The sequence below is a fragment of the Pseudorca crassidens genome, chromosome 17 (assembly GCF_039906515.1).
Source record: "Pseudorca crassidens isolate mPseCra1 chromosome 17, mPseCra1.hap1, whole genome shotgun sequence".
NCBI classification, from domain to species: domain Eukaryota; kingdom Metazoa; phylum Chordata; class Mammalia; order Artiodactyla; family Delphinidae; genus Pseudorca; species Pseudorca crassidens.
In genome coordinates, this window is record NC_090312.1 from 74031995 (window position 1) to 74046841 (window position 14847).

The 14847-nt window shown below is 40.6% G+C and overlaps 1 protein-coding gene across 2 annotated transcripts in view; it reads left to right on the forward strand.

Moving 5' to 3' along the window:
• Positions 1–1444: 1444 nt before the first annotated feature.
• The window catches only part of PDE7A (phosphodiesterase 7A), a 114889-nt gene continuing 101486 nt past the window's right edge, over positions 1445–14847 (forward strand). Inside the window, exons 1-2 of one of the 2 annotated variants that reach the window (XM_067712203.1) lie at positions 1445–1580; positions 2452–2571. In XM_067712203.1, coding sequence (XP_067568304.1) covers positions 1467–1580; positions 2452–2571 — 234 coding nt within the window. In that variant the 5' untranslated portion in view covers positions 1445–1466. Of the gene's footprint in view, positions 1581–2377; positions 2572–14847 lie in introns of those variants that run through there. The other variant, XM_067712205.1, reaches the window with a different exon arrangement.

A 14847-nucleotide genomic window follows, 5' to 3' on the forward strand; every position in this document is an offset into this window, starting at 1 on the left:
CTCCTTTCAATTTAGAAACTATTACCTCATGGGGTTTTTGTCAGATGTAAATACGAGGGAGAACTCAGCTTAATCACAAGTATACAGAGGATGCTCAAATCTGCTAGACGTCGTGGGAGTAATTAGGGTTTCAGAGATGACTTGGGTCAGCTGTTGGGAGACAGGCTGGGACCTGAGACCCTCTGCTGCAGTATTTACACCTGGACCAACAGCTCCTCAAGCAAGAGAATACAAAGAAACAATAAGGGACTAAAAATAAATGCATGCATACACAGCTGGGGCAAATTATGAACAACAAGATACAAAAAGACCAAAAACCCACCTGACACTTCTGAGGTGTCCGGAGCAAAAGCATGGTACTGTGCAGGATCCCTCCACACAACACCATCAAAGGGGTGGGTAGACTACCTAAGCCACCCCCCCAGCACGACCCCAGGATCCTCCCCTCCCTCACCCCATCTAAGGGACCAGCTCAGGACCTCCCCCCTCCCCCCGCCCGCCCAGTTAGCAAGGGAACCTGTTATTTGTTTTCACTCCCTCCTGCAGTAGCAAGAGGCCCAATAAAGCCTTGCTTGAGCTTCCCGTCTGGCCTCTTAGTAATGAGTACAAGAACCCCGGTTGGTAACAGTTGCGCTGAAGGGAAGCTTACCATCTAGTGAAGACAAAAATCCATGAAACCACATTGGAAGTGATATCCTTTTAATAGTAGAAAGCAGACAAGTAGAAAAATGCCCTCGAGAAGGTAGAAAGTTTTAAGTGATATAAAAGAAACAGATGTCATGGAAAGACGATAAAAGGTCTTGTAGACGTCTGTTGATTTATGGGATCAACAGCACATGTTACCTGATCTCATCGGTACTGGCTATGCAGTACTTTCAGAGACCTGCCACCTTGCCAGTGGCTGGTCATAGCACAGAAGTGGAAGCTTGGGTGACCTGAAAGCAGAGCCAAATCAGTTTTGCCAGCAGGGGAAAGCTTGTTCAGGCTGATGTCCCAGAGGCTGGAATGTACTTGAAACAAAGGGTTGCAGCTGAAAAGCTTTGATGGTTTGGGAGGAAATGTAACAAAATGAACCTGCAGTTTACAAACCATGTCAAGAGTTATTTTCTCCTGCCTTCTACAAATCAAAGCCAAGAAACGAAAACACTTTTGGTAAAAGGGCATGCAGTCTCCTTTCCCGCTCTGGCTTCTCATTTTCATCCTCCCCTTCTCATATTTTCCAGTGCATACTCTCACTTCTTCTTTCTCAGTCTCGGTGTTCCCTCCCCCACCCCTCGCCCCCTCCCCACGCCCGCGCTCTCGGCTCCGCTCTTGGCCCCTCCGCCTGGGACGGCCCCGGGGCCGCACCTGCCAGGGGAGCGCCCAGCCCGACCCCGCCGGGGGACTGGCAGTGACGTAGCGGGGAGGACGGTGTCCGCGCGGCCCGCTGACGTCACTGCCGCAGCGGTCCCGAGCGAAGCCCAAGAATGGGAATTCGAGGAGGGAAACACGGCGGTGACCCCGCGGTCGCGGCTGAGCGCAGCGAGTGGGCCGCGTGCTTTGGGTTTTTGGAGCCGAAAAGCCGGAACCGCGCCTCTAGTGTAGGCTGAGCCCACCCCACACCCTCAGCGCGCCCGAACGCCAGAGTTTAGCGATAAGGGGAATGTCCCCAGACGGTGGGGCCTCGTGCGCACGCGCCTTGGCTGGGGGGCCTGCAAGACGAGGATTGGTGGGGGAGGAGGGCAGCGTGAAGCGGGAGAGGACTGTGACTGAGCTCCAAGGTGCGGCACAGGAGGAGGGCGGCTCAACCCCTCCGCTGCTAGCCGGTCTCCCTGGACGCTGCGGCGGCGCGGGGCCTGCGGCGCAGCGTCGTGACGTCACGGTGGCGGCGGCGGTGGTTGGCCCAGGGTCCGCGGCTGCAAAGTGTGAATTACGCCGGGCTCGCGCTGGCGGCGGAGTGAAGTCAGGCTCCGGGGGAGGGGAGGGGAGGGGCAGGACCGCGGCGGCGGCGGCCGGAGCTGGTGGCTGCACCCGAGCCCCGCGCGCCCTGAGTCTCGCCGCTGGCTCCAGCAGTCTTTTCTTGCACCGCTTTGCTCTGTCCTTGCTCCGCTCCTGCGCCGCTGGCCCCGGACCCTCTCCTCTCGGCCGAAGAGCCTGGCGGCGCCGGGGTTCCCCCGCCGACTTGGCTCGTGCTGCCCCCGCTTGCACCCCGGAGCCGGGAGCGCGCTGCTCTTCGTAACCGTCGCTGCGGCCGCCGCAGCGCCTTACCGCCGGCACCCCGGGTGGAGTGTTGGGGTGGGGGAGGCGTGAGCGCGGCTTCCCCGCCAGGGGTCGACGCCCGCCCGCCCTGCCCCCGCCTCGGCCCGGCGCCCCCGAGCCGCGGCCCCTTCCCAGCGCAGGGGCCGGCGGCCGCGGCAGGGCGGGCGCCGCGCGGGGGCAGGGCGGGCGTATTCAATGGAAGTATGTTACCAGCTGCCGGTGCTGCCCCTGGACAGGCCGGTCCCCCAGCACGTCCTCAGCCGCCGAGGGGCCATCAGCTTCAGCTCCAGCTCCGCGCTCTTCGGCTGCCCCAATCCCCGGCAGCTATCACAGGTAAGCGCCGCCGCCGCCGCAGCCACTGGGGGCCCACGCCTGGGGGCTTCTCTGTTGTTACCCCCCTCCCACCTGGCTTCACCTCCGCGACCCCTACTCCCCAGTCCTCGCCGTTCACCCCAGATCCACTACTGCCCATTGTTCGGGGATTCCTAGTCTGGCCCCTCGATTCGGGAGCCTTTTCCTTGACCCTCGGGGCTTCAGCCCCCCGGCCTGCTCAAGCCTGGACCCGGGTGGGCTCTGGGAGCCCTGCAGACCCTTCCCAGGCCCGCCCCCCTCCGTGCTCAGCGGCTTAAGACTCAGGAATGACTTCGTTTTCCTCCCTTTCTCGACGTCTCGGTCTGGAAGTTGGGACTCTCTTCGTCGGCGGTGGCCCTGGGCACACCTGGCCACCCTCACGCCCACACACCTGTGCTGGGTGCGCGCCTCGCCTCCCGCAGCTCCCGCGCGCCCTGCGGTGCTCGGACGGTCCTGCGGCCCTCCGAACAATAGGCCGATTCCCGGTTGCTCTTCTCCCCGACTCCTTCGATGATGTGAATGGACCCTAAGTGGTATCAGTCTCCAGAGTGCTTCCTCGAAGCTTCGGTTTTCGTAAAGTTGATAGCCAGGAACCAGTTTTGTTTTTAATTTGATAAGGAGGTTTTAAGAGAAAAACTACTGTTGGAGCACTCCCAGGAAGACTTTGTTTTGAATGGGCCAATACCGGTTGCTCCTGAGAATTTCGTGTTTTGTTTTTTTCTGTGGTGATGCTGTTGGCCCAGCTTCTACTTCTGGCTGATTTTGATTGCCGGATTTAAAATAGGGAGGTTAAAAAAATTTTGTTTTGTTTACATTTGAACTGAGTGAGTGCCCTCCATTTCTGCTGCCAGAACGTCACATGTTCACGATCACTTTTTAAATCACGTATATTTATTTTTCCTGTTGATTAATATTAGCGTCTTTTATGGGGGTATATGTTTTTCTCCTATTATATTGTAAATATCTTGAGCCCGGTCTGTATTTCTTTTGGGTTTTACTGGTAATGTGGATAGCACCCGATAGAGATTTACTTACAGTAGGTGTGTCCAGTAAATATTTGCCATTTGCTTCTTTGCCTAAATTGTTTGTGTAGAGAGAGCAGTAGCCTATATTTGGGTTTCTCTGTGAATTGTTTTTATTTAAAATCAGACTTCTTTAGCAGGACAAGGTGGTATGCTAATGAGGTCAGAGTCAACTTGTAAAGATCACTATAATATTAAGTGACATCTAAAAATAATGCTACATAATTACTTTTAAAGTTAGGTCCGTGATCTGCCTTTACAGTACTGCTTAAAGCATTTTCAGGTTCCACATTTAATACTGAAGAGATACTAATGCATTAAAAAGGTTTTTAATGGTAGTAACTTTTTCATTTCTTATATCAGCAGCACATGACTAATACCCATTTACGGTTCAGTCTAAATAATCAAGGCAATCAGTACTCATTTGTAAAATTATAAAATGTGAATAAAGTTACTTGTGCTCCCCAAGGAGAAAATGAATGAGATGGGAGATTCCAAGGGAGTTAAAACAAGTAAGGCTGATGCCAGGGAGTTTACCTGATGTCTTAATTAATCCACAGAGACCAACTTTAAGCTCCATTCCTTCTTGACTCATTTCCTAGCCTTAGATTTAAATGGGTAATGGAATTTTAAAAATATGATTGGCAGATAAAGCAAATATTGTATAGCCACACCATACTTACTATTAAAACTTAAAAGAAATTTTTTGTACCCCAAAGTGAAGTGTATAGGAACTTCTGAAAACTTGGACAGAAGTTTTCCTGAACTAACACTTTTTTCAAATTAGCGGTGCACAGTATTAAAATGACAGTAAACTTACCATGATGCTGAATGGGTATATTTATCATTATCAAGACTTTGATTATCATTTAATACTAAAACATATGTCATAGTGATTTCTTTAGGGCCAGATGGGAATTTGTAATAGACTGAAAAAGAGATAGAAAATCTTGGAATCTTATTCAGAGCTGTATAAAGTAAATATTTGGTTAAATCAAAAGCTTTCTTTACCCTTGAATCTTCAGTTTCTAAGTCTTAAGTTAAAGGAATTATAAAAAGTTTGGGTGGTTTTGTAGTTTCATTTAAAAGACTTTAAGAAATCTGTTTTTCTTTTTCTTTTTTTTTTTCCTTAGGCACTAGTAGAACAGTTATTTATATTAGAGTACTTGTATTTTAAAATATGTTCTCAACTAGCAGTCTTTTCCATTTTCATTGTAATATGGGAGCCCAGTTCTTAGTAGGGACTTAGTAATATTGGTTGAATGAGTGAATGGCTAATGAAGTTTTAAGTTTTATCTCTGACTGAGCATCAGTTGAAAATAGGACATCAACGAAAGGACTTTCATCCAGGTAAAGCGGTAACTCTTTTATCCAAAACTTGGCTCTCCAGACTTTAACAGATTCAGGAAGTAAGCGAACACTCTGAGCGACCAAAGTAGATTTGGAGATCCTCTCAAAGCCAGTGTGTTTTAGGCAAAATTCTGACGAACTTGTTTTCCAAGTAGCAGCAGATTTGAAGGGGGATGGGAGGCTGCTAGAGTCAGGTTCATACTGATAGCAGCAAAAGTTGACAGCTGACGCACCCAAAGCTCGGGGTCAGAAGAAACGCTCTTCAAAGCCAAAAACTTTTAAATAGGACATAAAGTTTGGCATCTTGAGTGTTATACAACACAGTTATGTTTTTGACATTAGTCAAAATAACATTTAATGGAGTCTGTTTTTAAAAGTTGGAAGATTTGTGCTGTTTTAAAAAAAAAAAACCTCCATGCCGAACATTTTAAGTGTTGATGTTTAAATGGACAAGCCCGAGTTATCTGGAAGATTCATTTATGTGGAGCACCAAGTCTCCCAAGGATGCCAAGTAAATGAAGCATTAACTTTTTGTTTTAAATCAGGTCATGTACTACTTTCTCAAATGGTTAATACAATTTTTTTAATTATTTGAAAAATAAGGATAATAGAAGATGGTTGTTGATTGTTTTCACCATTTTGGGGATATCTGTTGTTGATAGTTGAGTATAAAAACATTTATCTTGCAAAATACGTTTCTTATTTGGAAAAAAATATTGTGAGAGCAGAAATTATCTTGTTCACCACTGTGGCCACAGTGCTTTGCATAGGTAGGTGCTTATTAAGCATGGAAGTTGAGCTAGTGTATTGATAGCATGCCAAAACACCACACCTGGGATGATTTCAGTCAGATTTTCTATACACTGGAAACAAATCTTATTTGGGTTAGAAAGCTGAGGTCTAATTTTTAAAATTTAACATAAATCTATGATACGTATTATTATTGAACAAAATTTGGGGATCTAACATGTAAACATATGCTTTTAATACCATAATAATCTAAATTTGATTTCTAATTTAGCATCTGTATCTTTTTTTTTAAATAGATTTGATTTTTTAGAGCAGTTTTAGATTCACAGCACTATTGAGTGGAACACGCAGAGATTTCTCTCACCTGGAACATGCGTAGCTTCCCCATCATCAGTATCTCCTACATGAGCAGTACATGAACCTCCCTAACACATCAGTATCACCCAAAGTCCATAGTTTACCACAGGGTTCATTCTTGGTGTCTTTTTTTTTTTAATCCAGAAACTATTCCACAAATATTTACTGAACACCTCTGTGAACAAGGCTCCTTGTGTTAGGTGCTGAGAAAATGTAAAGAATTAGTAGTTTAAAAAAAAAATCACTTGTGAGCCTGCCAACCTAACCAAGTTTTTCTTTGAAGCATTGCCTTCCTTATTCATAAACATTTTTCACCTGTATTCACAGTCCACATCTCTGGTGTCTTTGGTAACGTTCTAAGAATATAACAAATTATCGAGGTCCTGTATGTGCCAGAACAGTTCAGAGCCCCTTGGATAAAAGTTGGTTGGTTTCTCCTTGAAAAAGCTTTTACAGGATTGTGGTGGGGAAAATGGTATGCTTATATATGACATAATTTTTGTACTGGGGTTATCAAGCTCTAATGAGACTACAAGAAGGTATACCTAAATTTCCTGGGTAAATCAGGGGAAGCCTCACGTGGTAGTTGAGCCTTAGGCTAAGGCCTGAAGGTTAAGAAGATGTTTCTCAGTAAATGGGTGCATGTAGGGGAGGAGGAGAGGGGAGGCGCAGGTAGCTATGTAGATCAAAAAGCACCATCAAAAGAAGTTTTTGCGATGATGGAAATGTTCTCTGCAGTACCTAAGATAATAGTCACTAGCCATATAGCTAGGTGAGCCCTTGAAATATGACTAGTTTTGACTGAGGGATTGAATTTTAAATACAGTTTTGTTTAAATAGCTCCATATGGCTAGTGGCTACTGTATTGGCAGAGCAGGTGTGTAGTGTGCTTAATGATGGTTAGTAGTGATGTCATGTTGATCTGTCCGTAGCACGTTCTCCAGATGCGGAACATGAGAGCTACTTTCAGGTTGTTGCTGTTGGCTGCAAAACTTCATTTAATACCTTCATGCAAATTTGATAAAGTCCTTAGAGTGGAAGCACTAGATTGGGTCGCCAGGTAGGAAGGAATACTTTCTGGCTTTCTAGAATTCTCTTTTCTTTTACAGTGCAAAGATGAATGAGCATATCTCTTTCATCTCCAATCACATAGTATTAAATTGTAATACTTATATGTTAAATAACCATTTTATAAATATTTTATAAACATTTATATAAACGTTTTACTGCTTCAGTAGCTGTGCTGTGGTACACCGAGTTTGTTTTCACTTGCAGTAAGGGTGTACAGTTTCTCGACTGTTTTTTGTACATTTGCATTACCTCTTTTGTGACATTTCATTTGCATATCCTGTGCTTATTTATGGAGGCTCTTATATATCTAATATCAGTTTGTAAATTGCATCATTTCAAATATTGTTAGCATAGTTGTTGCCTTTTCACAAGCCTGCGTTCAGAAGCCAGTACAGGGGTTGTGTGAACAGTGGTGAACAGGGGAGTGATTCTGTTCCTGACACCTTCCTCCCTGCCCACTCCCAAGACACTCCTTTGGTTGGGACCTTGGTTTCATTTTTCTATTTTCAGAAATACTTCGTATTTTGATTTAAATTCAGTGCTACCGTATTTTGGCTTATACTTCAGAACAAATATGTATTTATACTATATTTCAAAAAACATGCTCAAACATAATATTAATGTAAATTTATAGTGTATTTGGACTGCAGATTTGATTGTGGAGTAGGGTGTTCAAATTACTGGTTTATAAGTTGTCATCAGGAATACGTGTAGTCTGTGGGATGTGAATTGAGAGGTTTTAGACCTATGTCCAGATTTTGGTGCTTTGTTGCAATGCCTAGAGTTCTGTCAGTTGTACATACTGTCTACTCAAAAAAATTTTTTTAAACACAAATGTCCTGTGAGAGGTAAAATATTAAGCTCTTTGCAGGAGTTAGGAAGATTAGGGCGCCCACTTTGGGTGGAAAGGGAGAGGGATGTACTGTCCATTCTGTTCGAGGCAGTTTGATAAGACTTCTGCTAACACTTCAGTGTAAATTTCAACTCTTCCTTTCCCCTTCCCTCCTTCCCTCCCTTCCTCTCTTTATTCCTTTTTTCTTTTTTCAGAAAGGATTACAGCAGTTTTAAAGAATTGACTTCTTTTCTGGGGATGGATATAGAGACAGGCTTGGAAGAAGAGAGCTGAAGAAAGAGAAACGACAGAGTTTAGCTTAACTCAGTTTTTGTCTGGGATCATTAATAGTCATAAAAACACCTAGGAAATTTAGATGATAAAGAACCCTCATTGCATGCAGATCTTCTTAATGAATTTAATTTTTTTCTTTTTCTGTACTAAAGACTGTGTGTATCACATTTGTTGTGTGGCTATAAAATCTTTCTAATTTTGTTAGAAGTCTCTTGACTCAATATCTTTAGTGGAAGTTTTTTGGACATTCTTACATTCCCTTTGGCCACTCCAGAAAACTTCAACAATTAATCTTTAATCTTCTAATTTAAAAACAACTCAAAATATTTTTTTCTGGCTACAGATTGCTCATATCTTATGATTATTTTGAATTGAGAGAAAATTAAGTGTATATTCTCTTCCATATTTAAATGGCCTGTTCTTGCCTGAAAATAAGGTAGACCGTTAATTTTTACATTGTTGCCAAATATGCCTTTCAAAAGGTTATTCACAAGTAAATGATACTTTTTGCATGGTTGCATTCAGGTGTAAGTGTTCATGCGGTCAGTATGTGGGGAAAGGAATAAAAGCTATATTTGTAGATGAGCCTTCTAAGCTTGTGGGGCTTCATTTTGGCTGCTGGCAGGAAGCCTTCTGAAGGGATCTATGCCGCTGATCCTGTGGCTGTCATCAGAGAATCTCTTGCTTATAATTTTGAGTAGGAATTTTGGATTATTGCTCCATGCCTCCACCTGCTGGTAGGGATGGCTTTTCGTTTTCTGAAGATGATGGCTAGAGGGAGGAGAGGGCAAAGGCAGGGCATAATTTGGGGAAGAAAAATTATTAATCAGATAACTAAATTTCGGCAAAACCTACTCTGTTTCTCGAAGTTTTGAGTAGACCAAACTCTAGCTCAGGACCATGTAAAGTACTTGGTAAACAGTGCTTCATAAAGATGCAGTAGTCTTGCTTCAATATTAATTATAATTATTGGTTTCCATTTATTGAGGACCTTCTACATGCCAGATACTGTAATTGATGTTTTTAATCTTTACAAAAGATTGCTTTATGAGATAATTGGCAGTACTCTCATTTTCACCAAGGAGTGAGTAAACTGAGCTTGGAGACATTAAATCCCACTTTTACCAAGAAGGAAGTAAACTGAGCTTACAGGCAAGTTAAATCGCTTGTCTGAGGCATCAGGCAAGGTCTTGGAGAAGAGCCTGTCATGTTCCACACTCTTACTTTCAAACTGGTCTCCCTCATTGGAGAAAGTGAGTGGAATATAGTTAGACTTTTAGGTTTACGGATTATAGATTTTGTTGGTTCATGGATCTTGATAAAGAAAACAAATTTGATGATTTGAGACGATTATTTGAAATGATAACCTTCGCTCTGGTCTTTTCAAACCATATCTGGAATATTTTATTCTAGATGCCATGTTCTAGGAGGAGATGATTAAGCTAACTCAGACTCTGAAGATAGTGACCAGGGTCATGAGGTGATTTGAAAACTGTATCGTTTGACAGGTGACTGAAGAAATTGGAGACATTTAGTCTGGAGAAAAAAGACTCAGGTTTTGGGCCAGCGGGGGTGGGAATGGAGGTGGGGAATGCTTGGTGAGAGATGGTGGAGCATTGCTGTCTTCCAGTATTTGAAGGATTGCTGTGTGAATGAGAGGGAGGAGAAGAGGATTAATTTAGGTTTTGATTGGTTGTATGTTCTTGACTGCTATACCCTTTTCCTACTTTGTGAGGTCAGTTGCTAATACACAGGAAGAGATCCAAGCTTAAAGTTGTCACTTGTCCAAGGCCACACAACTAGGTACTGGAAATGGATTAAACTCTGGGTCATTCTGACCCTAAAGCCCATGCATTCTCTTCTACTTCCTCTTACTGCGTGGAAAAAGGATGTTACCTCAGAGGGTAGATAAGTACCAATAGGTAGAAACAATAGAAATAGAAAGGGAGATCTTGTGTTTAAGCACACTAGTAATAAAAGAAATGCAGGTTAAAAGAGTGATACTGATTTTTGCTTTCAGATTGGCAAATTTAAAAAAAATAAGTGTATAGCTTGAAGATTATACTCACGTAATGCTGGTAGGAGTCTAATTGTTTTACGTTTTCTGAAAAGTAATTTGGCAATTGAATAAAATCATTAATACTTTTGCCTGATAATTTACTTTTGGGTATCTGTCCTGAGCAGATAACTAGAAATGTAGATGAAGATTAATGATCTTCAAGGATATTCATCATGTATTTATCACTGAAAAATTGAAAACAAATAATTTATAAATGGTTTACTATAGTATTTCTTATTGTGAGTATATGGTATTTATTTTTATATTGTGTGACCACTAAAATGCATTGAAGAATTTAAAGTATGTATAGTGTAAATAGTTCACAAATGGCTAAATAAATTTTAGTATTTTCTACTATTTCTGTATTGTGTGCCCACTAAAATACTTGGAAGAATTTGAAGAATATTTAATTGCATGAAGAATTGCTTACAACATTAAGCTAGCAAACAAACAAAAAAAATCCTCAGGGTATTTACAGATTTATCCCGATTTTGTTTAAAAATAAATCACAAAATATATAGATATTCACATACTGTGCATGATTGCAGAAGGAAAAAAAGCCAATATATATCCCAAAATGCTAACAGAAGCCATCTGTGGATGCTGAAATTATAAGCAATTTTTAACTTTTTGTTTAGAATTTTGTGTAATTTTACGTGTTTTTCTTTTAACATGAATCTCCGTTTTAACTACAATAATCCTAGAAAAAGTCAAACAAGTTGTATTTGGGCCCAGATCTCTGACAGAGATGTCCAGAGAGGAAGTACACTGCCTCATGAGATTAAAAATTCCCAAAAGATACTTGGATGAGGTTCTTGTCAAGGGGTTTGACTTTTCTGGTTCTGTCTGACCTCATGATTCTATAATTCTTGGCGTAACTCAGCTGTATACATGACAGGTATTTTTGTATAGCTCTGATAATGATAAAGTAGCTTCACTCTCCATGGGAGATGTTGGGAAGTAAATTTAAGTATAGTTATTGTTTTAAAGGAGAGCTGTTTGATGATAGCGCGTGAAGAGATCTTGAACAGTGGCAGTGGTGGAAGGAATAGAGATAGGAGGTCAGGAGTTAGGTCCTCGGAACTGATTTGATTTGAGAGGTTAAAAACAAACAAACAGAAAACTTCACCTTTTAAATTTAGGAGACCAGGTAGATCATGAAGCTAGTAATAAAAATACAAAAGGAAGAAGAGGCAGGTTTTATTTTTTTTTCTTTTCCTCTTTTGTGTATGTGTGTGGAGGATTGGGGGAGGGTGGTGGAGTACATTATAAGTTTACTTTTTAAATATGTTGAGTTCAAGTGTCTGGGAGCCCTCCAGTTGGGATGTCCAGTAGGCAGTATCTTAGGACGAAGGTTAAGACTAATGACATATTTTGACTTCTACTACAAGGGTTTTCAAACATTTTTTGCTCACATATCCCTTTGAAAAACTAGGGGAGAAAACCCACAAAAAACTGGATACCTTCTTACATATCTAGAATTTTTCTTCCAAGTGTATTTGTAAATGATGTAGATTTTGGTGTATTATTTAAATCACAGTTTTAAATACATCCAGGGGAATTTTTAAAATTTGATATGCCCATCATCTGTTTTAATAAAATGTGAGCAAGCTCTTAATTTTAACAGAATCTTTACATTCCTTATTTTTCTTTTTGAACTCATTTCTGTTTGACAGTCTCTACATATTCTTATCCTAATGTATTCTTTTATATTTGAAAGCGTTTTATCAATCACAGTGTCATACTTTTCTACAACAAAAGTAAATTCATTCATTAATTTAGTAGATGGAAATAGAAAGTACTTAAGCAGCGTCACCCAGTTCTTCTGAGTTCTATGCAAAAACAGTTATAATTTAAAACATTTGAAATTTCCTGTGTCTGTAAGGCTGTGTCAGATATATTTTGGATTGAGTTACCAATACAATGATAACCAGTAGACAATCAAAACAACATGTGAGTTATTAAATTTAATAAGTATTAAATAGTAAAAATTTCATTGGAAATGCATTTTGTTTATTTTAAATCATTTAGAAATCTATTTTATCCATTTATAAGTATTATTAGAAAAGAGGTTCTGCACCGATTCTCTTCCTTTTTTACTTTAAAGTATTGAGAAATCTTGTCCACAAATTTAGTAGATGGTAATAAAAAGTGCTTTATTTTAGCAGTATCACCCATTCTTTTGAGTTGACAGCAAAGTGATCCACAATCAAAAATACTTTTAAGGCTTTCTCGAATAGCAAATGGATTTGGTTCTCCTTCCATTTTCATGGAAATAGGAGCTGGTGACCATTTGATTTGAAAAAAATTTGATACCCAGTCTGGAGAGCAATTACCTTTTTCAGCATTAATATTTGAAACTCTCCTTTTGGCTCCTCAGCTGTTGTTAGGCCCCAGCTCCACAGTAAGTTTCAGGACTTGTAGAGATTTATGTAGGGCAGAAGAGGAGAGGTGAAAGGGGAGAGGAGGTAAATGAAAACTGACGTGTCAGTAGAATAGTTCTAGAAAATTGTACATATGGAAGTTGAAGACCTAGAAATCAATTCCCTTGAAACTTTCCATGCCCAGGTGCTCCTCAGGGTATGTATGCATGACCCAGTTTGTAGACCACTGTTTACTGTATTTCACCTTATTACCTTGTTGCTGTATTTTACTGTTCTCCATAGGCATACAGAAATAATACCTTACGCATCAGGTGCTTTTTTTTTTTTCCTGATTTTGTTTGCTCATAATCCTGGATCTCCATACTTAATCATTTTAGGCCTTCTTTAGGAATGGAATCAGAATATTAATGCTTGAAAGAGACCTTATAAGTAATTTATCTTCAACAGTTTGAAGATTTGGTTGTCGAGACTCAGAAAGGTCAGAATTTCTCCAAGATCACACAATTAGAAAGTGGAAAAATTAAAGCTGTAAACTTAGTTCTTCCAACTTTTAATCTGTTGCTTTTCTCACTATACCCCTACTTCCTTATAAAAGGATTGATTTATAGGATTTCCATAAGTAGCAGTCTTTCTTTACTGAACATTATTCCTTTGAGTAGCATTTGCTGATAGACCAGTGATTATTTGAACAAGTTAAAGGACAAACACACTCAATTTTTAAAATGTCTGAGTTACTTCTGCTTAAAATATAGTCAGATAAAGCAAAACCATTACTGAAAGTGTATTGGGCCTGTTAGGAAGATATTTGTTAAAATGTGATTTATGTATAACTCAGCAGGAATAACCTTTTAAAAAGGAACACATATTTCACCTGTATTTTAAAAATTAACTTAAGAATAAAACTATTTTTCCACTTTAGGGAATAAAAGAATTTTAGCAAATAAAAGCATATTCTTGATATACAAAGAGCTCACTCTCTAAACCTTTTATGTGTTTACTATGTATGAAAGGGTGAGTGGTAGAATTTTTTTTTTTACTTCATTTTACTTTTTGCTTGAATTCTTCATAGTGCACGTATATTTTAAGAAAAACAATGAAGTTATTGTGAAAAGCGAACTTTTTTTTAAGAGCAGTTTTAGTTTCACAGTAAAATTAAGAGGAATGTCAAGAGATTTTCCATGTATCTCCTGTCCCTACACATGCTTAGCCTCCGCCATGATCAACTTCCCCCCCAACAAAGTGGTACACTTGTTACAATTGATGAACCTAAATTGATATAATCATGCAAATTCCATACTATGTATATACATTAGGGTTCACTCTTGGTGTTATACAGTCTGTGAGCTTGGACAAATGTATAATGAAATGTATCCATCAGTATAGTGTCATACAGAGAATTTTCACTACCCTAAAAATCCTCTGTGCTCCACCTAATTATCCCTACCCCTCAGTTCCCAACAACCACTGAACGTTTTTACTCTCTCTCTAGTTTTCCCTTCTCCAGAATGTCACATAATTGGATTCATACAGTCCTCTGCCTTCAGGATGGCATCTTTCACTTCGTAATGTGCATTTAAGGTTCCTCCTTGTTTTTTCATGGCTTGGTAACTCATTTCTTTTTAGCACTGAATACTATTTCATTGTCTGGATGTATCACAGTTTATTTATCCATTCATCTACTGAAGGACATCTTAACTGGCTTCCAGGTTTTGGCACCGTGAATAATGCTGCTACAAACATCTGCTGGATTTTTGTGTGGACATAAGTTTTCAACTCCTTTGGGTAAATACCAAAGGAGTGTGATTGTAGGATCATATGGGTAAAAGTATATTTAGTTTTGTAAGAAAACACCAAACTATCTTCAAAGTGGCTGTACCTCTTTGCGTTCCCACCAGCAGTGAATGAAAATTCCTGTTGTTCCACATCATCACCAACATTTAGTATTCTCAGTGGTCTGGATTTTAGCCATTCTAATAAGTGTGTAGTGATAGCTCATTGTTTTAATTTGCATTTCCCTGATGACATCTTTTCACATGCTTTTTGCTATCTGTATACCTTCTTCAGTGAAGTGTCTCTTAAAGGTCTTTGGCCCATTTTTAATTGAGTTGTTTTCTTATTGTTGAATTTTAAGAGTTCTTT